Source organism: Strix aluco, chromosome 1 (genome assembly GCF_031877795.1).
Source record: "Strix aluco isolate bStrAlu1 chromosome 1, bStrAlu1.hap1, whole genome shotgun sequence".
NCBI lineage: Eukaryota > Metazoa > Chordata > Aves > Strigiformes > Strigidae > Strix > Strix aluco.
The window spans coordinates 872,127-899,337 of NC_133931.1; the positions used below are offsets into that span (position 1 = coordinate 872,127).

The 27,211-nt window shown below is 51.4% G+C and overlaps 1 protein-coding gene across 5 annotated transcripts in view; it reads right to left on the bottom strand.

Annotated features, from left to right (window-relative positions):
- The window catches only part of ARHGAP39 (Rho GTPase activating protein 39), a 163,874-nt gene that overhangs the window by 57,213 nt on the left and 79,450 nt on the right, over nucleotides 1-27,211 (bottom strand). For all 5 annotated transcript variants that reach the window (XM_074827678.1, XM_074827769.1, XM_074827501.1 and 2 more), the window contains exon 2: nucleotides 14,386-14,817. In XM_074827678.1, the coding sequence (XP_074683779.1) occupies nucleotides 14,386-14,817 (432 nt within the window). The remainder of the gene's footprint in view (nucleotides 1-14,385; nucleotides 14,818-27,211) is intronic.

Here is a 27,211-nt window from a genome sequence, read left to right on the forward strand (position 1 = left end):
TCAAGGTCAGGTTGGATGGGGCTCTGAGCATCCTGATCTCATTGAAGATGTCCCTGCTCATTGCAGGGGGTTGGAATAGATGACCTTTATAGGTCCCTTCCAACCCAAACCCTTTGATGATTCTACGAACTTCTCTAGACCCCTGGCCAGAGGAGCCAACACCAGCCACGATGCCCACCCAGAAGTGGTTCAATACTTGAGTTTCTTGTGACAAGGTGAGCAGAAGCATCTGCGAAATCTTCTCTCAGTACTTAAGAGAAGGCGGCAATTGTTGGTGACCTACAGTAGGTGATCACAAGAGGCCACTCAGCCAGCATCCACATGGATACCCAGCAGCAGAAACACGGGTTCACCCAACTGACTTCCATGATCCTCATGACCTGCTTAGGGGCGCTGCAAGAAACGCAAATAAAGGCATGAACAGAATTGAATATTTCTGTTGGAAGGGACCTACAATGATCACCTAGTCCAACTGAGTTGCTCTTTGACCAACTACGCTCATTAGGAGAAATCCATGGTGATGCCAAGCATCTGCAGATGAGAATCTCCCTTGGAGAGCAAGAGCGCTGGGCTTTTCTTATTATATGGGTGGGAATGAGCCCGGCTAACTCGATAACATGGATAAAACATGACAAAAAGATGTTGGAAGACAGTGAATTGGGGAGCTCGGCTTTGTGTGCAGCCTCCGTGCGAGGCGCAATCTGCTTGCAGCATGTGAAAGCGGTGGAGAAAGACGCATGACCTGGAAAGTGATTTCCTGCAGCGAGTTCTCGGCTTTAATTACAGTCTGAAAGGCCGTTCCCACCCTGCCTCCCATGCCGCAAACGAAGCTGCCTGTCTGCCCCCAACCCGATGGTTCCAATTAGCAGCCTCCCTAGCATCATGCCTGATGAGGTTTGTGAAATTTAGGATCTCATGGAACCAGCAGAAGCGTATGAAGCCGGGGGGCTGCCTGGCAATCATTAAACCAAAAATTTTCAGAGCAACTCAGCTGTGATGGATTCAGCTGTTTGAAATGGACTGCCTGAAGGCTGTTGGGTAGAAAAAGAAAGAGTTTGAGCCCCAGCCCTGCTCACCTGGAACCTGGAGTATCCCATGTCCTGAGGACATGAATCCTTTTATTGCGCAAGGTGTGTCCAAAAGAAGGTGAAAATGGGAATTGAGAGGACACAGGAGAGCAAAGCAAACATTCACCGCACCTATTAGCAAAACTGTATTGACCTTCTTCCGTGCTCCATCGTGGAGGCCAAAGGAACACTAGTTTGGAGCAGGTCTACGTAAAAGACCGCAAGGTGGCCCCTGGAAGCCCATGCTGTGGTCTGCTGGCGCAGCCCTGGCAGCAGGTCAAGGCTGTGGTCAAAGTGGCATCTGTTGAAGGTCACGGCCTTGGATCTCGCTGGGTTTGTTCAGTAAGGTGGAATCTCACAGAATCACCTCGGTTGGAAAAGACCTTGAAGATCATCTAGTCCAACCACTAACCTCACCCTGACCGTTCCCAACTCCACCAGATCCCTCAGCGCTGGCTCAACCCGACTCTTCAACCCCTCCAGGGATGGGGACTCCCCCCTGCCCTGGGCAGCCCATTCCAACGCCCAACAACCCCTTCTGCAAAGAAATCCTTCCTAAGAGCCAGTCTGACCCTGCCCTGGCGCAGCTTGAGGCCATTCCCTCTTGGCCTGGCGCTGGTTCCTTGGCTCAAGAGACTCATCCCCCCTCTCTGCACCCTCCTTTCAGGCAGTTGCAGAGGGCCATGAGGTCTCCCCTCAGCCTCCTCTTCTCCACACTAAACCCCCCCAGTTCCCTCAGCCGCTCCCCATCACACCTGTGCTCCAGACCCTGCACCAGCTCCGTTGCCCTTCTCTGGACACGCTCGAGTCATTCAAGGGCCTTTGTGGAGTGAGGGGCCCAAACGTCCACCGAAATATAACCCAGTGACCTCCTCTGTGAGGCTTACGGGGAAGGAGGGAAGAAAGAAATGAGCACGGCGAGGAAAACAGCAGGGATGTGGCTGTTCTGCTACAGGCAGCAAATAAGAGGGGAAAAAAAATATCTCCATTTCAATAATACCTACAATTTCCTCAAACGTTCCCTTCCCCAGGTTGGCAGCATCCCTGTAGCGGCGAGTGGGACTCCTCTGAGCCTGCTCCAGGATCTCGCAGTCACCAGAGCCAGGGGGGAACTCTGCCCGGCCCCCCTCCCCCCCCCCACCCCCCCCACCCCTTGCTGTGCCCGCTGGCCGTACACACAAATGCTTGCACAAAACACCCCTCGGATAAAACACCAGGAAGAAAAGGATTTGCAGTGGTATGTCGTGGCCTGGGGGTGGGATGATGTCCCTGCAGCGCTGGGGGCTGGCAGGGTAGAGGGCTTCCAGACCATCCTCTTTGCCCTTCAGTGATGGGAGGGTCGATGCAGCTATTTAGGGCTGATCTAGATCAGTGTAACGCAGACTACCCGATGTGGTAACAGCAGTCGGGGAGCAGACTCCAGGCTTCAGCAAATTCCTCCTATTTTTTTGTTACTGTAGCAGAGCAAAAACTTCATCGGATCATCGAAAGGTTTGGGTTGGAAGGGATATTCAAAGATCATCCAGTTTCACCCCCCTGCCATGGGCAGGGACACCTTCCACTAGCCCAGGTTGCCCAAAGCCCCGTCCAACCTGGCCTTGAACCCTTCCAGGGAGGGGACATCCACAACTTCTCAGGGCAACCTGGTCCAGTGTCTCACCACCCTCATCGTAAAAAATGTCTTCCTAATGTCCCATCTAAACCCACTCTCTTTCAGGTTAAAAACGTTGCTCCTTGTCCTGGTAAAAAGCGTCTCTGTCTTTTTTATAAGCCCCCTTTAAATATCGAAAGGCCACAAGAAGGTCTCCCTGGAGCCTTCTCTTCTCCAGGCTGAACACCCCCAACACTCTCAGCCTTTCTCCGTAGCAGAGCTGCTCCAGCCGTTGGACCTTCACCCAGAAGCTCCCAACTCCAGGCCTTCATGCCAAGATTGGTCGGGAGCACATATCAGAAAGGAGCGGGTTGATATGGCCACCAAGAACCCAGCACATCCTTTGCAAAACTCTTCCCGTGGTTATCTCAGCATTAAATATTGACCAAGCTTTACGCATTTAACCTGTAAAACCAGTGTTTAAACCGTGGGTGGCCTTGTTCCAACCTCAGGATATTGGCAGTACCAAGACACCCATTTCTAGATGAAGACACGACGGAGGTGTAAAGGACACCAAATGCTGTTTCAGAACAAGTCCTTCCACAGCAGGCACACAGAGGAGAAGGTTGTGCTTGCAGAGATCACTCTGGCTGCTTGTGGAGGGTTTTCTAGACCTCAAGAGCAGCCGTTCAGGAAGCAGAAATGTTTGGTTTGCTGGTACTAGCAGATGGAGAAGGCAACAAGGGGGAGAACTTATTTATTGCCAATTTCAGAAATGTTAAATTGGCGTTCCTGGAGCTACATGGGGTTTACACGTATCCTCCACACCCTTCTTCTGTGGGAAGCCCTCAGCACTTGGGGTCATCAGCTGGATGATGAGTTGCGCACCCCAGCAGCGATGGTCACAGCCCTCCTCTGCCAATGCATTGAAATAACCCTTCTCCAACCTCAAAGCAAAACAATTCAAGTTGTGTTTTTTTAAAAGATGGCAACCCGGAAGAAAGCCCATCCCACAAACCCTGCCTGAACCTGCACCGAGGCCAAGATCATGCAAGAGCTTGTGGCCTGTGTAACCACCGGCACTTGGTGGAGTGCTCCTAAATTGAGGAGAACCTCTTGGCACAGGGATGCAGGAGGTTTGTGCTCCCCTTCCCACCATGTAGCTGGTCTGCTGGCGTGATGTCGACCCATCTGCAGAAGAACTCCTTGACACCCAAGCCCTGAGATAGAAAGGAACATGCTCAATGTAGTCAGCACCTGCAGCATCCTCACACCAAGCATGGAGATGTCATCCAGCTGGGAAAATCCAAGCTTCCGGTGAAGAAATGCTTGAAATTTCATGCATTACACTATCGCTGGAGGCAAGACGGAATCACAGAATCCCAGAATCACCAAGGTTAGAGAGACCTTGAAGATCATCCAGTCCAAGCATTAACCTCACGCTGACTGTTCTCAACTCCACCAGATCCCTCAGCGCTGGGTCAACCCGACTCTTCAACCCCTCCAGGGATGGGGACTCCCCCCCTGCCCTGGGCAGCCCATTCCAACGCCCAACAACCCCTTCTGCAAAGAAATCCTTCCTAAGAGCCAGTCTGACCCTGCCCTGGTGCAGCTTGAGGCCATTCCCTCTTGGCCTGCCGCTGGTTCCTTGGCTCAAGAGACTCATCCCCCCTCTCTGCACCCTCCTTTCAGGCAGTTGCAGAGGGCCAGGAGGTCTCCCCTCAGCCTCCTCTTCTCCACACTAAACCCCCCCAGTTCCCTCAGCCGCTCCCCATCACACCTGTGCTCCAGACCCTGCACCAGCTCCGTTGCCCTTCTCTGGACACGCTCGAGTCATTCAAGGGCCTTTTTGGAGTGAGGGGCCCAAAAATGAACCCACTCATCGAGGGGGGGCCTCACCAGTGCCGAGCACAGGGGTAAGATGTTGGGAAGGAAGGTCTTTCGGATCTGCTCGAGGCTGCAGCCCTCCTGCACAGCTTTCTGAAGTAACTCCATGTCCTTTCTCACTTTCTTTTCACAGCAGAGGCTTGTTTTGGAGGAGGGCAGACAATTCCTGCAGGGACCTGGAAAATCCCCGCGCAGCAGATGCTGCAGAGACTTATGTCATTGATCCACCTGCGCTCCAAACCGAGCATGGCAAATCTTACCAATGTCTTCAGATAAAGGATATAAATTGAGAGAATTGCAAACAAAATTGTGGTTTCATTCACTCAAGGCACTGAGAAACAGCTCCCTGAACACTCAAAACACACATTTTCTACGTTGGAGCCATCTTTTAAACTGCAAAGCTGCTGTTTTGGGCTCTTGCAGTTAGAAAATGGCTGCTGCCTGCACCAGGGAGAGGAGTTTGTGTTTTACAGCTCCGCATTTACCTGCAGCCGCCCTGCTCTGCCCGACACACCTGACAGGACCCATTACCATCACGCCGTGACCCCACACAACTCCGGCTCAGCTCAGGGATTGGTTTGTAAGGAAATACCCCTCAGCTATTTCAGCTCAGCTACACTTAATCCAGAAATATTTAAGTGTTGCATTTTATCTTCTCCAGTATCACGCCACGCTTCAGAATCGAGGGGAGACCTGCAAGAAAAGCTCAGGTCTTGAGAAAGAACTTGGGCACAATTTCACAGCAGATGGGGCTTCAGTAAAGACCCCCTATCCTCAAAGAATCCTGTGTGGTGGTCCAAGGAAAGTTCTTCTGATGGTCAGAGAAGATCCACCTGCTTGTCCTTCAAGCCTCCTCTTGACACCCCTCCCTGGTGAAGCAGGGGCAGAGGTGTTGCCTGCTGGCAGCACAGCCAAGTCCTGTGTGGGTGGCTGCAGGAGCTCCTCTGAGCAGGTCCTCTCTGCACCCCCCCCAAAGCCTTCTCCAAGGATTTCGAGCAATGGGAAGACTTTGCACGGACCAATAACCACAGACACTTTCAGACAGCGTAGAAAAACCCAGTGACCTGACATAAAACCCAGCCGACGTGCCGGCTGCAGCCTGCTCGGAGATTTCACAGCTGTCATGTTAGCCTTTGTAGAAAAATTACCATTTTAAGACAAGCAAGGCAAAGTCTAGGACAAGACAGCATAAGCCAGAAATTCCTGCCGGAAAGTGCTCTGCCTTTGCTGACCACCAAGACAAACCTCTATTGAGATCCTGAAGATGACCAGATGCCAGTTCACCGAGTTGAGACAAGACAGCAGCATTTCCTACCACGGTCTCCAGAGCCGGATCCAGCCGCTGATGACAGCTACATGTAAATCTCATCTCACACAGAATCACAGAATCATTCAGGTTGGAAAAGACCCTTGGGATCATCGAGTCCAACCCTCAGCCCGACTCTACAAAGTTCTCCCCTACCCCACATCCCCCCACAGCTCATCCAAACGGCCCTTAAACACACCCAGGGATGGGGACTCCACCCCTCCCTGGGCAGCCTATTCCACTCTCTGACCACTCTTGCTGGGAAAATTTTTTTCCTCATGTCCAGTCTGAACCTCCCCTGGTGCAGTTTAAAGCCGTTCCCTCTTGTTCTGTCACTAATTCCCTGGGAGAAGAGACCAGCACCAACCTCTCTACAACGTCCTTTCAGGGAGCTGTAGAGTGATGAGGTCTCCCCTCCCCTTCTCCTCCTCACACTGAACAGTCCCAGCTCCTTCCATCGCTCCTCACAGGATTTATTCTCCAGGCCCTTCCCCAGCTCGTTGCCCTCCTCTGCCCTCGCTCCAGCCCCTCGAGATCTCTCTCGTATTGAGGTGCCCAAAACTGGACACAACCCTCCAGGTGTGACCTCACCAGTGCAGAGCACAGGGGGACGATCACCTCCCTACTTCTGCTGGTCACACTATTGCTGATACAAGCCAGGATGCCGTTGGCTTTCTTGGCCACCTGGGCACACTGCTGGTTCCTGTTCAGCTGCTTGTCAATGAGAACCCCCAGATCCTTCTCTTCCAGACAGCTCCAGCCACCCCTCCCCAAGCCTGTAGCCATGCAGGGGGTTGTTGTGGCCCAAGTGCAGGACCTGGCACTTGGCCTTGTTTAAGACTCGCTACAGCAAGTCCAGTGAGACCGAAGCACTTGGCAACAGCACATTCCCTGCAGATGCAGGGGTTGACGGCATCCCCAACCTGCACACGTGTGATGGGACCAGCCCCAACTCGGGCCACTGCTGCACCAAGAACGTGAGGAACGGACACGGAGAGGCCTCCACCATCTCTGACCAAACCAGATGTTCCAGTTTCTCATTCCTCCTGTTACCGCAGGGTGTGGGGCACCTCCGAGTACAAACTTCAAGGAGATCAGTTGCTCAAGACTTGCCCACCTCCCCTGACCTCCTTTTTAAGACCAGACAAGTTCAGGAGGGAAATACTCAGCCAGAAACCTTGTTGAAATGATTGTAAGACTGAATGTTATGAAACCAGATCACCTGTGTTCCATCAGATCACCTCCAGAGCTCCCTTCCAGCCTTGGTTCTCCTATGAGCAACAAAACCAAGAACTGGAAAAACATCTTTCTAAATTGTCCTACCAAGGAGACTTCAACCACGTCTCTGGTTGAAGGTGATTACTCAACCTGCCCCACACCACCCTGCTTTCTATTTCTAGATCCACCCCCTCCCCAGCCTCATAAATAATCTCCTTCTGTTTCCTCCTTTTGCTGCAAATTCCAGTCATCATCTCCAAAAGACCACAGGATGCCCAGATCCGTCCTCATCTCAGGGTCGTTAGGGTCAAGGCTCAGAAACACCAAATGCCCCATCCAGAGGTAACCCCAAATAATTGCAAATATGTTGCATATATTGGCCCCATCTCAGGGTCCCTCCTTGGCTGCTCACAGCCAGACAGATGCAGTCTGGGTGCTGAGACATCAGTGGTCTCAGGAGGGATCTCCAACACCTTGGAGCCCCGCAACCGCTCGAGCAGCACCCAGCAGGTCCGGCCTTGCCAAAATCAGCCTTCGAAGGTCATCCCACCCCTGGATTGCCCCATCCCTGGAAACATTCAAGGTCAGGTTGGACGGGTCTCTGAGCAACCTGATCTAGGTGAAGATGGCCCTGCTCATGGCAGGGGGGTTGGACTAGGTGATCTTTGAAGGTTTCTTCCAACCCAAACTAGTCTATGATTCTTGGATCCCTACAGCAAGGGCCTGCAGCAGTGCTCTTCATCGAGGAAGACTGAAATAAAGCACTTTGACCCTCACCTCCTATGGCTTGCGTTTATACACCCACCAAGTCAAAGCCATCACTTTGGTGGGCAGACAAGTCACACGGCGTCACAGATGTCACCCAAAACAGGCTCGGAGATATCTTGAAAGAGCTCAAGATCTTGTTATCAGTCAAAATGTCACCTCTTCTCTCCTGGGATGTCCATGGTGGTATATATTTTAATGCTTACAAGCAAAAGATAAGGGTAAAATAAAAAAAACTTTATCCACAGGTTCACTGAGAGCCAGCAACTGGCTGACCTCTGCTGAGTGGTTTCCTATTCACGCCTCAGGTATAAAGAGGCACGGTACTTACTGCCTCCTTCTGCAGAAGTTTTCATGTCTTCAGATATTTTAAGCCCCACAAGAAACGCCTGTCTCGCCTGCGCTGTAACGCTCCTTGCCTGAAGCAGCTTTCCTAGGTTTTAAGACTCAGACAGCTACAGAAAAAATAAATTGTATAAAAAGATGTATTTTTTCAGCTTGTGCCTGGAAGTTCCTCATGGTCAGAAACCAACACTAAAATGCAGAGATACCCTGAATGCTGAGAGGCTCAAGGCACAAACGCCTGAACTGGCTCTGCCCTTTGCAGCTGCTATCGCCGCAATCAAAAATCAATTTTTAATTTGCACAGCTCATGTTCGGCTTATCTGTCCTGGGCCTGAAAGCATCAGCCACTTGTGGAGGTGAAATCTCTGCATCCCTGGAAGCTTTCCTGCAGATCAGCATAAGCAAGGCCCCCTTCTTCATCTGTGCTTCGTTATAGAAATCGGAGCTGGATAAAATCCCCTCTGGGCGTCCAGCTATGAGCCATGGAGGAAATACTCCACCACAGCATCGCTGTCAGCCTGTGCTTTACCCAATTCTACAACCATTCCACACAGATTTAACTGTTTTCTGGTGCTACACCGATGTTTCTGCAGCTTCCCATCCACCCCATCCCTGCTGGAAGCATCACACCTACCAGGCTCAACCACTTCTCCCCTTTCAACCCGCAGCATCTCCCCTTGATGTCAGCTGCAGCAAAGACCATCCCATTTCTGGTGGGAATAAAGTTGTTTTTGCAGGTGGACATCCATCGTGGCAAGAGTGCCGAGGATCTGCGGCAGTGACAGACCACGCTGCAGCACCCTCAACCCCTCCAAGGGTCCCTCGACTTTTGGAAATCTCTCCCTTAATGGGTCCCAGGGACCCTGAGGTCTCATCAAAGCTTTCCAGGCTCTCCAGCATGACCAGTCCAGTTGCTCAGAGAGGAAGGTCAACAAGGAAATGTGATTTTTTCCAGCCCAAACACAGGGGTCAAGAGACTTTAGTGTGCTGGAGCGGAATGCTGCCATGGTTGGGCTGAGCTGAATGGACAGGACCGTTGTGTCATCTCCAGGGATCACAGAATCCCAGAATCATCGAGGTTGGAAAAGACCTCGAAGCTCCTCCAGTCCAAGCATTAACCTCACCCTGACCGTTCCCAACTCCACCAGATCCCTCAGCGCTGGCTCAACCCGACTCTTCAACCCCTCCAGGGATGGGGACTCCCCCCCTGCCCTGGGCAGCCCATTCCAACGCCCAACAACCCCTTCTGCAAAGAAATACTTCCTAAGAGCCAGTCTGACCCTGCCCTGGCGCAGCTTGAGGCCATTCCCTCTTGGCCTGCCGCTGGTTCCTTGGCTCAAGAGACTCATCCCCCCTCTCTGCACCCTCCTTTCAGGCAGTTGCAGAGGGCCAGGAGGTCTCCCCTCAGCCTCCTCTTCTCCACACTAAACCCCCCCAGTTCCCTCAGCCGCTCCCCATCACACCTGTGCTCCAGATCCTGCACCAGCTCCGTTGCCCTTCTCTGGACACGCTCGAGTCATTCAAAGGCCTTTTTGGAGTGAGGGGACCAAAACTGAACCCACTCATCGAGGGGCGGCCTCAAATGCAGGTGGAAACCATCCACTGAGCAGGAATATCAGCTCCCTGTAGCTGCATCTGTCTTATTTAATTTTTATTTCATTTTTAAAGCTAGCAGACCTGGTATCTGCTCTGTGTCAGTCCCTGGCAAGGCCAAGGCTATGAATTGCTGGGGCTGAAAGGACACACAGCCCTCCAGCAGCCAGGAGCAAATCCACCCCATGGCTGGCTCCTCTCCGCTAGCAGAAGATTTCACCCTTTCTAGTTGAAAGCCCAGGTGCAGTCCTGCTTCCTCCCACCCTATTCAGCAGCTTTGCATCCCATAATATAACTGCCTAGCTCAAGTACTGGAAAAGGAGAGACAACGTGTGGGTGGAGGACATGAAGGATTAGTGACCTGCAGTGTCCACGCTAGCTTCTGAGGTCCAGCACGCCAGCACTGTGGGCAGTGGACCTGCCCCCACGGAGCCGCTGATCCTGCACATGTTCCTGCAGCAAAGCTCAAGGAGACTAAAACCTGTCCACTCGATCCCTGTTAACCCCTCATGCTGGTTTGGGAACAAGCTCCTGCTTCATCAACCGTCTCCTGGGCTACATCCCAAGCAGAGCAGCCAGCAGGTCGAGGCAGGGGATTCTCCCCCTCTACTCCAATGTCCTGAGACCCCCCCGCAGCCCTCCGTCCAGCTCTGGGGTCCCCAGCACAGGACAGACATGGAGCTGTTGGAGCGGGACCAGAGGAGGGACACGGAAATGGTCCGAGGGCTGGAGCAGCTCTGCTGGGGGGAGAGGCTGAGAGAGTTGGGGGGGTTCAGCTGGAGAAGGGAAGGCTCCGGGGAGACCTTAGAGTGGGATTTCAATACCTGAAGGGGTTTATAAGAAAGATGGAGACAAACTTTTTACTAGGGCCTGTTGTGATAGCACAAGGGGTAACAGTTTTAAACTAAAAGAAGGTAGATTCAAAGTAGATCTAAGGAAGAAATGTTTTACCATGAGGGTGCTAAAACACTGGACCAGGTTGCCCAGAGAGGTGGTCGATGCCCCATGCCTGGAAACATTCAAGGTCAGGTTGGACGGGGCTTTGAGCAACCTGATCTGGTTGAAGATGTCCCTGCTCATTGAAGGGGGGTTGGACTAGATGACCTTCAAGGTCCCTCCCAACCCAAACCATTCAATAATTCGATGATTCTATGATTCACAAAGCTCTGGAGCGGGTGCAACAGACTGCTACAGCCCATGGGAGCAATGAGGACCATGCCTTTCACTGACCTCCAGGTTCCTCCTGGAGCTGCCGTGAGGTCTGGAGAAAACTTAGTGATGGGGAGTTTAAAAAAATGAGAGAGAAAACAATGACCCCATGGGCAACTGGGACCAGTTCAGCCCAAGGGCTGGGAGCACTGAGCAGTTTGCCAGCTGTGAGACAAGCTGTTGGCCATTCCCACCAGGGAGAGGTGCGATGTCCTTCCCAGGTGCTCGCTGTGTAAAAAATGGAGCTGCAGGAGTAAACACCTGAGAAACAAATGGAGTCCTTGAGCCCAGCCTGCTGCAACACGGAGCACTCCCCTGAGGGGAGCACGTTATGAAACAGCAACTGGAATCCTAGAAACAAAACCCAATGATTTTTCTCTGCACAACAAGAATGAGTCCAAGAAGGACACATGCTGAGACAGGGCACCTGCAAGAAGGCAAGAAACCACCTGCAGCTCAGCAGCGTTGAGCTGGATGGAAGACAGAGAAATTGGGCAACCCAGAGGTTGCCCAGCACAAAGTGATGGGAGAAATATATTCTCCATCTCAGCTCCAGTCAAATGAAGCAAGACGCGGGGTGGGCAGGAGGGTTCTGGCTATTCTGGATGCTGGTAGTTTCATTTGACAAAGCGTTTCCACTCCAGAGGGAATTTGTATTCCCCACAGCTGAGGATTTAGGTGTTGCTGGACGCAGCCTGCACAAGCGGTTTCTGATGGACAATGTTACTTGAGGCCACAAGCTAGAAATAGGGGTGACAGGCAGAGTACAGTAGGCTGCTGCCTGTAGCAGTCATAGAATCATCAAATTGTTGAATAGTTTGGGTTGGGAGGGACCTTTGAAGATCATCCAGTCCAACCCCCCTGCCATGAGCAGGGACATCTTCAACCAGATCGGGTTGCTCAGAGCCCCGTCCAACCTGACCTTGAATGTTTCCAGGGACGGGGCATTGAAAACCTCTCTGGGCAACCTGGTCCAGTGTCTCACCACCCTCATCATAAAGAAGTTCTTCCTTAGATCTAGCCTGGATCTCCTCTCTTTTAGTTTAAAACTATTACCTCTGTCCTATTGAAGGTCAGGGCTCAGTGGTTTTGGGGATGGACAAGCAAAGCCTGGCTTAAATAGCCATCAGTGTAACCTGAACAGACCCAGTCAGACCTCTGGCTCGTATCAGCACTAGCGTGGCCAGCAGGGACAGGGAAGGGATCTGACCCCTGTGCTCGGCACTGGTGAGGCCGCCCCTCGATGAGTGGGTTCAGTTTTGGGCCCCTCACTCCAAAAAGGCCATTGAATGACTCGAGCGTGTCCAGAGAAGAGCAACGGAGCTGGTGCAGGGTCTGGAGCACAGGTGTGATGGGGAGCGGCTGAGGGAACTGGGGGGGTTTAGTGTGGAGAAGAGGAGGCTGAGGGGAGACCTCCTGGCCCTCTGCAACTGCCTGAAAGGAGGGTGCAGAGAGGGGGGATGAGTCTCTTGAGCCAAGGAACCAGCGGCAGGCCAAGAAGGAATGGCCTCAAGCTGCGCCAGGGCAGGGTCAGACTGGCTCTTAGGAAGGATTTCTTTGCAGAAGGGGTTGTTGGGCGTTGGAATGGGCTGCCCAGGGCAGGGGGGGCGTCCCCATCCCTGGAGGGGTTGAAGAGTCGGGTTGAGCCAGCGCTGAGGGATCTGGTGGAGTTGGGAACGGTCAGGGTGAGGTTCATGGTTGGACTGGAGGAGCTTCGAGGGCTTTTCCAACCCAGATGATTCTGTGATTCTGTGACCTGGCCACCATGGGCAGCTGTGTCTGCCCACAGTGAGCGACAGCCCAGCATCCTTGTGATTGAACATCAAAACTCTCCACCTCTCCAATCACTGCCTGCCTTGTGAGGAAAAAGATGCCAGCCCCACACTCAGCCATTTTATCAGCGGATCTTCCAAGATGAAGCCTACCCTCACAGGCTAGACGCGCGGAGGCAAGGCTGCGTCTGAGATCCCACATGAAAGCGCTTGCTGAGCTGGGAGTTCCTGTTCCCGTCCTGCGTGGCCGTGAGATCACTTGGCCGCAGTTTCTGTGCGCCAGCTGTAAGGAAGAACAACTAGTTGCGAGCAGGAATCGCGCTGCCGATCGCTCGCCAGAGACACTGTTGGGTTAGTAACAGAATCACAGAATCACCGAATCATTCAGGTTGGAAAAGACCCTCGGGATCATCGAGTCCAACCCTCAGCCCGACTCTACAAAGTTCTCCCCTACCCCACATCCCCCCACAGCTCATCCAAACGGCCCTTAAACACACCCAGGGATGGGGACTCCACCCCTCCCTGGGCAGCCTGTTCCACTCTCTGACCACTCTTGCTGGGAAACATTTTTTCCTCGTGCCCAGTCTGAACCTCCCCTGTTGCAGTTTAAAGCCGTTCCCTCTTGTTCTGTCACTAATTCCCTGGGAGAAGAGACCAGCACCAACCTCTCTACAACGTCCTTTCAGGGAGCTGTAGAGTGATGAGGTCTCCCCTCACCTTCTCCTCCTCACACTGAACAGTCCCAGCTCCTTCCATCGCTCCTCACAGGATTTATTCTCCAGGCCCTTCCCCAGCTCGTTGCCCTCCTCTGCACTCGCCCCAGCACCTCGAGATCTCTCTCGTATTGAGGTGCCCGAAACTGGACACAACACTCCAGGTGTGGCCTCACCAGTGCAGAGTGCAGGGGGACTATCACCTCCCTACTTCTGCTGGTCACACTAACATCACGAGAGGCATCGTGTAAGAGAACACAAATATATTATGTAACGAACCGCCTGGTTTGCAGCTTGCAAGCCCCAAAAGCATGAAACGAAGTGCACAGAGCAGCAAGGCAGACGTCTCTGTACGTTGTCCCTACGCAGCTGGGCCTTAGGAAACCGAGCACTGACTCATTGTTCAGTTTGAAGCTTCGTTGCAAGAGAAATCAGCTCTTCTAAGAGCTCCAAAGACCAGTGGGACAACCCATGGTTGCAGCATGAATCATGCTGCCGTGTTAGGGAGATTTTATCCTGGGAAATCATTTAAAACCACACCACTCTCTAAAACCATGTTTCAGAGGACAAGAAATTACTTCTCCAATGTATCTTTCCAGAGGGAACATCAAAGTTGCCCCTAACGAGGAGAAACACCTTTCAGAAACACTTTTACCTCTTTCTCCTGTAAGCGATTGCTTTATGGAGGAGCAAACCAGCTCTCTAAGACTTGGTGCAGAGACCCATGAGCAATCTAGAGGAGCCATCCATAAAATATCTCCACACATGAGAGAGGAAGAGCTGCAGGACCAGGGCTCTGCTCTCTGCTCTTCCACAGCACTATCAGGGTCTCCAAACTCGCGATTTTAATGCACCAACCCACCACCGAGCTCAGTCGCACGCGCCTGTGATGTGCTGGCAGAGCCAGCTTTGCTTTTACCTTTCTGTTTCTTCTTTCACTACGGCGTACTGGGTTGACTGACGGCTTGACCTCTGCTCCTGCACCTTCTCGCTGCCCTCCAGCTCCTGCTCCAGGGAGGAGCTGGTGCTGCCTTCCCTGCTGACATTGCTGCTCCTCCCGGGGCTGTTCTCCGTGGAAGCCCTTGGCGACTCCGTGTTCTGCTTCAGGGTCTGCAGCTTGGCCAGAGGGATGATATCGCAGTTCTGTGGCCGGTGCCACACTGTCCTCTGCGTGGTGGCATTGTAGTAGTAGAAACGGGAGGTGTTGGGGTCGAAGAGCTCCCACCACTGGTTTTCATTCGTGCGTTTGATCCGCACCCCAGCAGGGGGGTCCCACACGCACTCCCCCGTGATGAGGTTGGCGTACATGCGCTCCCGGGTTCGAGGCTCGATGATTTCCACCCATTCCAGCCTGAAGAAGAACAAACAGAGAGAGAGAGAGAAAGACTTCAAGGAGATGATCTTTGAAGGTCCCTTCCAACCCACACCATTTGATGATTCAACGCTTGCAGCAAGCGCTCGCAGCATCTGGGGAGGCAGGATTGAGAAGAAGAGTGGCTTGGGTGAAGACAGCAACTCTTTCTTCCTCCCCCATCGACGTCGAGTCCCGCAGCTCTATTTACACTAAACAGAGTATCTGCAAAGGGGAATTCAGCAAGTCTGCAAGCCAGCTAAAACACACACCCGGGTTACAGTACCCCAGCCTTCACCCCAGCTCATAGCTTCCACCCCGAGCCCTCTGCGTTTTAATCTGAACTCTTTGGGCCACAGACCTGGCGGCTGCAGCGTCCTCGGCACAATGTTGGCGGTGAAAGGCAGCGGGGAGGTGAGAAACCGGAGGGATAGAGCCCAGCTGGAGGCACCAACCTGGTGATGGACTTACTTCTTCTGCAAGACCACCCCGCAGCTCTGCGCTGCTGCCCAGACAACCAAGCCCGGCAGCATTTGCTCGTGCAAGACTTGAAGGTGATGGCTTCAACCCCCTTCAGCCCAGCTGGAGCAGCGCTGCTCCCCGGCATGAACCCCGGTGTGCTGGCGCCGGGCTCCTGCGTGGCTCTGCCAACACCTCTCCCTTCTGTCTCGATTTCAACACTGGGAGAAGGCGTCAGCTCTCCAGCGCACGCGTCTCACCTCCAGCACCTTCCCCAAACCACCCGCCCCGACACACCTTGGCTCAGTGATAACCACAGGCTGCATCAACACTGAAACCCAACAGTGGGAGGGATGGAGCCAGCGAGGACTGAACAGACCTGACAGTGTCCTGGGCTCCGTGTGGAGGAATAGAATGGAATAGAAATAGAAATGAATAGAAATGAATAGAAATGAATAGAAATGAATAGAATAGAATAGAATAGAATAGAATAGAATAGAATAGAATAGAATAGAATAGAATAGAATAGAATAGAATAGAATAATCAAATGGTTTGGGTTGGAAGGGACCTTAAAGATCACCTAGTCCCAACCCCCCTCCCCTGGGCAGGGACACCTTCCACTAGCCCAGGTTGCCCAAAGCCCCGTCCAACCTGGCCTTGAACCCTGCCAGGGAGGGGGCAGCCACAGCTTCTCTGGACAACATGTGCCAGGGCCTCACCTCCCTCACAAGGAAGAATTTCTTCCTTAGATCTGATCTAAATCTCTTCTCTTTCAGTTTAAAACTGTTACCCCTCATCCTATTCCTCCCCCCCGATCAAGAGTCCCTCCCCCCTTTCCTGTAGCCCCTTTCAGTCCTGGGAGGCCGCTCTAAGGTCTCCCCGGAGCCTTCTCTTCTCCAGCTGAACCCCCCAACTCTCTCAGCCTGTCCTCACAGGGGGGTGCTCCAGCCCCCTGAGCATCTTCATGGCCTCCTCTGGCCCCGCTCGAGCAGGTCTGTGTCCTTCTGATGTTGGTACCTCCAGAGCTGGACCCAGCACTGCAGGGGGGTCTCACAAGAGCAGAGTAGAGGGGGAGAATCCCCTCCCTAGAATAGAATAAAATGGAATAGAATAGAATAGAATAGAATAGAATAGAATAGAATAGAATAGAATAGAATAGAATAGAATAGAATATTATGTTTTCAGCTGCAAGGGGCCTACAGTGATCATCTAGTCCAACTGCCTGACCACTTCAGGGCTGACCAAATGTTAAAGCATGTTGTTAAGGATACTGTCCAAATGCCTCGTAAACACTGGCAGGCCTGGGGCATCGACCCCCTCTCTAGGAAGCCTGTTCCAGTGTTTGGCCACCCTCTCTGTAAAGAAATGCTGCCTAATGTCCAGCCTAAACCTCCCCTGGAGCAGCTTTGAACCAGTCCCATTCGTCCTGTCACTGGATACCGGGGAGAAGAGATCAGCTACACGCTGCTCAGTGCCCTCTCTGCACCTTTATTAGATTAGGAGTCGGTCTCACGTTGGTCTCTGCATAAAGTATGGAGCTCATCACCAAAATATGGAGCAGAAAATGAGGTTTAACCTTCCTCCCATCGCCCTGTCCGCTGCTGAGCTAAGGGCCAGGCACCATCAGCCCAACACGGTGACCCAGCTCACTCAAAAACACGGCGAAAGGGTCTATTAAAATCATAAAGCAGTAAACAGAGCTTAGAAATGCAAAAGAGGATTAAAAAAAGTTGTCATCCCAAAGAACAGACAATTAAACCAATTTTCCAGATTACCCCAAACACCGCAGATGTCACCGTTTGCTAATCCAGGGGCTACCTGAGGCTTACAGGCAGCCACATCTTATTCAAATTCTTCATTTTTGTGTGGGCTTATGTAAAAAGGTACAAGGGATGTTCGTATTAATGAAAATTTCTTGCTTGGAATTTGTCCTTGTCTGCATTTACAAGCCTGTTAAGAAAGGTATAGAAATAGATAAGGAAAAAAAGCCCCCAGTGTGCTAAGCGGAGCTTATCAAACTAGGTGGCATTTAAAACTGACACATTCAGTGAGTCAGACAAGTGACGGATCGCATCGCGCCGCCTTTTACTGGGAGCGAGTCCCCTGTGGGCTTTTCAGAAATGCCCAATTTGCTCAAGCACTTGCAAGAAAAAAATTCCTCAGTGTGGAGGGGGTGCACTTACCTGCCCCCCCGGCAGCCGGAGATGCTGGCAGCCTTGGCCTCAAGCCCTTCAGCTGGTCCAGCTCATCTTCCAACTCGATTTAAACCGCTGGATTGAAAAAAAGGAGCGGGCTTTTCAGGTGCCAGAGGTTCACAGCTTTGAACAAACATACCAAAATGATGAAAATGTCTCCACTTCTTCTTGGCAAGGAGAGAAAAAGCCGCTGTTAAGCCTTTCCTTGCAGAACAGAGACTAAAAGCACTTGGAGAAGTAGAAATCGTATACCATGCCTCCTCTCACTCTGCAAAACTCAGACCTAACGAGCAGCCTTAATGAAGCACGACAGTACAGCTGGAGGCCAACTCAATTCTCCAGGTTTCCACTGAAGGCTTTAATTCGGGTCTGAGCGTGATGCACCGACCCAGCATTTTTCATTGAAATGCTTTTGGCCCTAGACTGACGCCAGCACTTGGCTCCCAGTTTTAATGTTTCTCTTTGACCACCTTGGTTTAAAATAACCTCCATGGCGTTAAGAGCAGCTGCTTCAGCAGGGCTTTGGATCTTCCCATCAAGAAGCTCTTGGGCTATCTGCATCAGGGAGGAATAAAAAGTCCTTCATCCAGGGCTCCTCTAGGGCGACACAAGAGCTCAAGCGCTCCACAGGGAAGCAAAGATAGACTGGACTAGACTAGACTAGACTAGACTAGACTAGACAAGACAGGATTAGGATAGGATAGGATAGGATAGGATAGGATAGGATAGGATAGGATAGGATAGGATAGGATAGGATAGGATAGGATAGGATAGGATAGGATAGGATAGGATAAAATAGCCCCATGGAGCTTGAAAAAGGTAAAGGTCTGTTTGGACCCAACAGAACTGGATCCTCATGGGCTATAAACCAGCCAAGGTAAAACCCTGCAGCACCTCAAAAGAAAAAGTTAGTACGTTAAGGAAATGCAGGACCTTTTGTCCTAGAGTCCTTAATTTCCTCTTGGTTTTTACTGCAAATTATCAACTTAATAATGCCAGGCAGTGTCTGGGCTTACAGGTCCTCTCTCACTGCATCATTATTTGCCCTGCTGTTGGAGAAGAAGAAATTTAGTGTTCACGTTTCTCCTTCCTCCCCAGTCTTTTAATTTACTGTAGTAATTCATCAACTCAAGCAGCTCAATACGCAAAGCAGAGGATCAATAGCCAAGGGGTACCCTCCTCAGCCCTGCGCTGGGTGGCTGAAAGGGAGAACAACAAAAATCTTCCATCAGATACACAAATCCGAGATTCATCTGCCTGAAAGTCAAACAAAAGTCCACACGTCTGGAGTGGCTGGACCTCTGGCACAGACAGGGAAGCTGATGTACCCGTGCGATAGCAAATTTGGAGAGAAAAACCCACAGGACTAGGAGACAGGGCTCTGATAAAGGCCTGTCTTATCCCAGATCCTATCTTGTTTTGCAAAAAAACCTCCCACGTCGCAATTTTTTCCCCAGAAGTGCAAACCTCAGGGCTAAAATTCCTGAGTATTTGCCCAAAATAGGGTCCACACAGAGTATTTCCCAGGTACGAGGCCAGTGGTGGGGGTAACAGGTAGGTGCGCAACGTGCTGCTGGCGTAGGTTCAGCACAACTAATCGGGGTACCAGATGCAGTCTTGGCCTAGAATTACCATCGTTATTTACTGCATCAGCCAAAAAACCTGCTTGATGGGTAGTAGAGAAGTCTGCTGCAAGCTCTGGCAGCCAAAGAGACTCAGACCTACCTCAAGGTAGCACTGTGCAGTAATCTAAATTTAAATAGCCTGTTGAGTACGGTCCAAGGCAGTGCAGACCTTATTGCTGTCGGGTTAAAGGGATTTATAACCAATGCAGGAGAGTGGAAGGTGCCCAGGGAGCCTCAGACTCACGGTGCTGACAGGAAAACCTTCACCTCATCATAAAGGAAAGGCTCCAAAAAGCCCCAGACTCACCAAAAATCCATTTTTAACTTGCGCTGCCCAGAAAAGGAGCCCAGGTGATGCTCGGATTAGATTTCTGGAAATGCAAAGCCTGCTGAAATGAACCCTGGACTTAGTTTAACTTTGTAACTTTATTCAAAACCCCACGAGAATCAACTGAACTTCAAGTCACAGACGCCTTATTTTGCTGTTTAAGGAGAGGACCCTCACCGTGAGCTGCCCTAAGAAGGAGATTTGGTCCTACAACAACGATGCCCTGCATTCCCTCCTCCACCCCAGAGCAATACGGGATTGGAAACGTGGTGAGAAAGCAGCCGGGAGAGAACAAGCACCCGCCTCGCCTCGTTGCTGTAGAAACCCTGCAAGGACATCCTGCTGTTTTAAGTCCTCCGACCGTCTCTTTCAGCTGTTTCCACCACGTGCCCCATTGGTTTAATTGTCACGGCACCAGTTGCTGCGTATTTAACGCATGGCAATGCCATCTCCTTGGAAACCCTTTTTTTTTTTTTTTAATTTTTTTTATTTAGGCAAAACGTAGGGACAGCCAAAAGGATGCTCGGGGGATGCTGTCGGTCACCTCCTCATGAAACGAGCGCAAGAGCATCCTCCTGATGGACCACAGGCACGAGCGAGATGAGAAATCTCCCACACCTGTGAGGTTCAGGCTGTGATGCAGAACAATCATAGAATCATCAAATGATTTGGGTTGGAAGGCACATTAAAGCCCATCCAGTTCCAACCCCCCTGTCATGGGCAGGGCCACCTTCCACTAGCCCAGGTTGCCCAAAGCCCCGTCCAACCTGGCCTTGAACCCTTCCAGGGAGGGGGCAGCCACAGCTTCTCTGGGCAACCTGTGCCAGGGCCTCACCCCCCTCACAGGGAAGAATTTCTGCCTTAGATCTGATCTAAATCTCCCCTCTGTCAGTTTAGACCCATTTCCCCTCATCCTATCCCTCCCCCCTGATCAAGAGTCCCTCCCCCCTTTCCTGTAGCCCCTTTCAGTCCTGGGAGGCCGCTCTAAGGTCTCCCCAGAGCCTTCTCTTCTCCAGCTGAACCCCCCAACTCTCTCAGCCTGTCCTCACAGGGGGGTGCTCCAGCACCCTGATCATCTCTGTGGTCTCCTCTGGCCCTGCTCAAGCAGGTCCATGTCCTTCTGCTGTTGGTACCCTCAGAGCTGGACCCAGCACTGCAGGGGGCAGGTCTCACCAGAGCAGAGCAGAGGGGGGAGAATCCCCTCCCTGGACCAGTTGGCCACACTGCTCTTGATGCAGCCCAGGACACGGTTGGCTTTCTGGGCTGTGAGCACACATTGCTGACTCATAGTCAGTTTTTCATCAACCAGCACCCCCACGTCCTTCTCCTCAGGGCTGCTCTCCATCCACTCCTCGCCCAGCCTGTATTTGTACTTGGGATTGCCTCGACCCATGTGCAGGGCCTTGCACTTGGCCTTGAGGTTTGCACATTCCACCTCTCCAGCCTGTCCAGGTCCCTCTGGATGGCACATCCCTTCCCTCCAGCCTGTTGACCGCACCACATAGTTCGGTGTCGCCAGCAAACTTGCTGAGGGTGCCTCAATCCCACGGTCCATGTCACCAACAAAAATGTTAAACTGGTCCCAACACTGACCCCTGAGGATGCCACTTGTCACTGCTCTCCACTCGGACATCAAGCCGTTGACCACAACGATGGTTCATAACAAAAACCCCAAGGCGTGGGGGCCATCAGAGGGCTTACAGCACACGTGTTGTGATATAAGTTGGGTTTTAATGAGGCAGAATTTGTATCATTAAGGTTAATGTGGCCTCAGATGGCCACGGAGGCTCTTGGGCAACTTGGGTGTTGCTTGCTGAGTGACCCATCGCTCAGTATCACCCGTGCCTCACCCAGACATCACTCCAGAAAAGCCTCCTCCGTATCCCTCCTGACACCACAGCAATTAACACTATGAGCCAATCTGATTAGGAGAAGCTTAAATTTCAAAGTATTTTACACTTAAAATGACTTGGAATTTATTGATAACTGCAGTTACAAGGGTAAAAATAGCCGAGCAAGCATCTTTGTGTATCAGAGCGTAATGGGGTCACAAGCCCGCATTGATTTGGCAGGCGTCTTGGTCAGAAAGAAACAGCTCAGAGCAAGGACCTCTGTATAACTAGAGAGGGAAGAAGCTGGATTTATTTTTTTTTTAGCTCTTGAACCCTCCAAGAAGGAGCAAACTATGCCCAGGAAGATCAAACAGCATCAGTTTTACCCAGACCTGAGGCTTCAGGTTAACAAAGCAACAGCAATTTAAATTCCTGCTCCTTGGTGAGGGTTTGGAGACCTGGCCCAAGCCTATCCTAGAAGAGCAAGACCAAGGAACTTGGAAGCAGCTCTACAGCACTTGAGGTGCTTCACTCCCCAAATCTCTCACCCTTGGGTGATCGCTTTGGCATGCTGGTGTTCTGGATCCACACATGGCCAAGAACCAAAATCCCCCTGGTAGTGCACAATCCCACAAAGATGATTCCCATCTCATTCCCAGCCTTCAAATTAAAACAAAAAAATTTAAAATTAAATTAATCATAGAATCATCGAATGGTTTGGGTTAGAAGGGACCTTTAGAGGGCATCTAGTCCAACCCCTCTGCCATGGGCAGGAACATCTTCAACTAGATCAGGTTGCTCAGAGCCCCGTCCAACCTGGCCTTGAATGTTTCCAGGGATGATCTATAATCTATAATCTATGTTGTTTTGATTCTTAAACAGCCCGGCTCTGAGCAGAACAATTTGCCTTATTATTACGCACGTTTTTTTATTTATTATGCATGTTATTTTGCAGGAATATTTTACTTTAAAAAATTATTTTAGCCACCAGAAACATGTAGTTCCTTGGTGCCAAGCCTTAGAAAGCCCAGGCTGATGAACGCAGGCACAGCGCAGATACAGAACTGCTGAGCATCAGCAATAAAACAGTATTAACTGTAGGTAGGTAATAGTTAGCTGAGTATCAAAGTGTTTGGGAGATGGGGCTTTTTTCTGCACTAGTAATTTTAGTGCCAATGAACATTTTTACAAAAATATGTCATTGACCTGAAAGGTATAATACTTCTTCGCTAACTGGCCTGATCGATGCAGGCAGCTTGAAAAAATCAGGGCAGGCTACCAAAGGGGCAGAGCTCCTTGCTACAGCAGCTGGAGCTGGCAGAAAAGCTTTGAGTGAGATGGAGCTATCAAAAAAAAAATCCAGCTTTTCCCACCGAGCAGGAGTTACCTGCTTAGGGTGCAGGTGCTGAGATGGGGGGTTGTTAAATGGAGAAGCAAGGTGCCACGAGGGCTGGCCGACATGTGGATCCTTAGCCAGCCACAGAGACCAGGCAAACAGCTTCTGCTTGTCCACTATTTGCTCCCCGGGAAAGGCAAACCATGAAGCTGCTGTGCTGCCCGCAGATGCCGGTCCTCACCCGCCCTCCACCTGCCTACAGAGTGATGCTGATAGATGAGCCCCAAAATTGGGCACGCTCCCCCCAGAATCCTGAGACAACTATGTGGTAGCTTGACTCCAGTTGCCCTCCACCCACCACACCACAGTAAAGGTCCTTGGGCAAATCTCTTGTGATGGTCACCAAATAATTTCCATTCATCTCCCTTGCAGGGAGCAAGGCTGAACCACATCACCACATCTTCTACACAGGGGTAGAAGAGCAGTTGCTACAGCTCAGTGGGCACAGAATCATCAAATTGTGGTTTGGGTTGGGAGGGACCTTAAAGCCCCTCCAGTCCCACCCCCTGCCCCGGGCAGGGCCACCTTCCACTAGCCCAGGTTGCCCAAAGCCCCGTCCAACCTGGCCTTGAACCCTTCCAGGGAGGGGGCAGCCACAGCTTCTCTGGGCAACCTGTGCCAGGGCCTCCCCACCCTCACAGGGAAGGATTTCTGCCTTAGATCTCATCTAAATCTGCCCTTTTTTAGATTAAAACTGTTACCCCTTGTCCTGTCACTACAGGCGCTGGTAAAAAGTCTCTCTCTGTCTTTCTTACACACCTGTTTGAAATATTGAAAGGCTGCTCTAAGGTCTCCCCAGAGCCTTCTCTTCTCCAGCTGAACCCCCCCAACTCTCTCAGCCTCTCCCCCCAGCAGAGCTGCTCCAGCCCTTGGACCATTTCCGTGTCCCTCCTCTGGCCCCGCTCCAACAGCTCCATGTCTGTCCTGTGCTGGGGACCCCAGAGCTGGACGCAAGGCTCCGGGGGGGTCTCAGGACATCGGAGTAGAGGGGAGAATCCCCTCCCTTGACCTGCTGGGCACACTGCTTGGGACACAGCCCAGGTTACAGTTGGCTTTCTGGGCTACTAGTGGACATTGCTGGGTCATGTCCCATTTGTCACCCACCAGTACCCCCAAGTCCTTCTCTGCAGGGCTGCTCTCTCTCCCTCCCTCCCTCCCTCCCCCTCCACGGATTACCCCCACCCAAGTGCATGAAGTAGTTTAAGTGTGTCAAAGCCCAGAATCTACCACTTTTGGGTAGAGACAACATTTTTGGTGCCATGAAATCAGGCATTAATGGCTCAATAAATCTTTGCGACAGCACACTTCTATATCAGGGGGAAGGGAGCAGCTCTCATTTAGGACCTTTGAACTTCATTAACGATCCCCCCTCCCTTTTTAAACATATTAACACCTTCATCCTTAGAGTTTCTCCCATTTCTGCAGCCCCCCAGCACAGACCCTGATCTTTGCCCATCCCTGGAGCAACTGGCCCACCAGCACAGTCCAGGTGGATCCAGGCTCTCCAGATCTCTCCATGCAGGCACCATCCAGTGACCACCACGAAATTTAAAGCTGTTGAGACGACAAACCCATCACCTAAAGCTCCTGCTCAAGCTGTCGCAGGGCCATGCAGCTGGGTCAGCTCCCGCTCAGCTGTCTGCACAGTCCTGTGTCAGGGCACGATGGATTTTCTTTTGTCACTCAGATGCACGAGCTCCTCACGCAGCCACCGATCGATGCGCCGCGTGGTCCCTGGGCCACCGCCAGCCAGCCTGCAAACTGCTGAGCAAGGCAGGGAGAAAGCTCTTCATCACAAACGGCATCCAGAGAAGGGCTTTTCTGTTTGCTCAGCCTTCGGAGCTTCTTCTCCTGACAAAGAAGCTGCTTGTGTTAATGATGTTTTTGGAGGAACAACACCAGCCGGCTGTGGCTTGTGTGACAACCGGAGTTTTGCTTTTTCATGCTAATGAAGTCTTACAGAATCATCGAATGGTTTGGGTTGGAAACGACCTTTAAAGGTCGTCTAGTCCAACATCTCTGCAATGAGCAGGGACGTCTTCAACCAGATCAGGTTGCTCAGAGCCCTGTCCAACCTGACCTTGAATGTTTCCAGGAGTGGGGCATCTACCACCTCTCTGGGGAACCTGGTCCAGTGTTTCACCACCCTCGTCGTAAAAAATGTCTTATTTCTTATCAACCCTAGAAATCGTGAGCGCATCAGCTAGCGGAAGAGCCTCACAGCCAGCATCTCTGCTCCCTTTCCCTGCCAATCCCGATCAAATGAAAGTTTTGTTTCTCTTTTTCCAAGCTGTAAGGTTTGAGATCCCGCTCTCCCACCACGGGAACAGACCCCCCACTACCCACAAAATCAACCCTTATTAACTTCTCCTGACAGCCTCATCATGTGCCCCACGCTATCATATCCCTGCCGTCGACTGGCGCTGCGATAGTTACATCACGTCTAATCTTTGCCGCGTCAGCCTGCTAACCTTCCCTTGACATTGCAAAGAAAGTCAGATCCCTTCCTCATCAAAGCAGCGTGGCGTTAATACACGCAACTGATGGCTCTTGCCTGCCAGAGCAGGATTTTCCTTTTTTTTAAATTTTATTTGAAAGGGATGAGCAAAGGCTCAGGCCAATATACAACCGATTCGCTTTGATAGAAAAGTTGTTTATTTCCTAAGGTGGCTTTAGAGTTCAATCTCTGCTTTGTCAGCAATTTCCCCTTTGCTGAAATTACTGCAGATACATGTCAGGACGGAAGAGGTCTTTGTTTATTTTCTCCCACTGTCCTGAAATAGCTATTGCCTAGCAGGGGATGCAGTGCTGCTGGCAGTCACGTGCTGGATTTCTTTCCAGATCCTTACAAGCTGCAAGGTTTGGGGTATTTATGTAGTTATGGATCAAGGCCAGGAGCTGCCGGAGTATCAGGCTGGATCCTGAGCTCTGATTTTGCCTGACATTCTCCCCTCTTCCCATACGGATGGATGAAAAATAAGACATGACCCAGCAATGTGCGCTCACAGCCCAGAAAGCCACCCGTGTGCTGGGCTGCACCCAGAGCAGTGTGGGCAGCAGGGCAAGGGGGGGGTTCTCCCCCTCTGCTCCGCTCTGGGAGACCCCCCTGCAGTGCTGGGTCCAGCTCTGGGGGCACCAACAGCAGAAGGACACGGACCTGCTCAAGCGGGGCCAGAGGAGGCCATGAAGATGCTCAGGGGGCTGGAGCACCTCCCCTGTGAGGACAGGCTGAGAGAGTTGGGGGGGTTCAGCTGGAGAAGAGAAGGCTCCGGGGAGACCTTAGAGCGGCCTCCCAGGACTTAGAGGGGGTTGATAAGACAGAGGCTTTTTAGTAGAGCCTGTAGTGATAGAACAAGGGGTTAATGGTTTTAAACTAAAAGAGGGGAGATTCAGACAAGATCTAAGGAAGAAATTTTTTACGATGAAGGTGGTGAAACACTGGACCAGGTTGCCCAGAGAGGTGGTAGATGCCCCATGCCTGGAAACATTCAAGGTCAAGTTGGACGGGGCTCTGAGCAACCTGATCTGGTTGAAGATGTCCCTGCTCATTGCAGGGGGGTTGGACTAAATGACCTTCAAAGGTCCCTCCCAACCGAAACCATTCGATGATTCTATGGGTAGACTAAAACATACCCCCTGTACCCAGAGTTCTCCACCAGTTCAAAAGGCAGCAGCACAACCTACACGTTGAAGGGATGCAGGAGCAGTGGGTAAGTGCAGCTAGAGATAACTGCTCTCACCTGACCTGCTTTATGCATTGAACAAGATCAAAAGCTGTGTGCTTTCGAATTCATGGAATCAAACCACTGCTTTTAGAGGACTGATCTGTGGTTTAAAAACATCAATTACACAGAAACTGTTTCCTAAACTTACAGCTTTGGCACCTCAGAGATGGATCTCAAAAAACTGAAGCGACTTTTCCACATCAGTCCTCTGAACATAATCAGTAAATCACAAAATTTCAAACTTTTTCCATCAACCATATCCTCAAGTGCTTACTGACCGCTCCCAGCATCTCCAGATTCAAACCATATTCTTTGCTATGAAAAACCATTCCTAATTTACCTGAGTAGGTGGAATGGAAAGGAACTACGGGGAAAAAAAAAAATCATAAAAGCGAGGTGCCAGAAATTTCAAGCTTGTTTAAGAAACCAGGAAAAGCAGAGAAGAACCAAGATCACAAGGGCGTGATGGGGATGCAGAGCTCCCTCCAGACCGCTGTTGAGTGTTGAAGGCCACCACAAGGATGCTCAGGAGGGGGAGTGGGGGCTCAGATTTAATCTCAGACTACCTGTATCATCCATAATCATGGCCAAACATGGTCCCAACCATCCTGTCACTGCTCTATCTCCCTTTTGTAGGATAAAGAGCCCTTTTGTAGGATAAAGACTCGCACAAACTAGACTTTCCCAGGGCACGTCTCTCCCATCCTCCTTGACCACTCTCCTCCCTACCACTCACCACCTCTTTCCAGACCAGATGATGAGCTTCAGGGGAACAGGCTAAGGAAGCCCTTCCACAAGTGTCAGAGCCTATTCCACTCCACGTGATCCTCAGA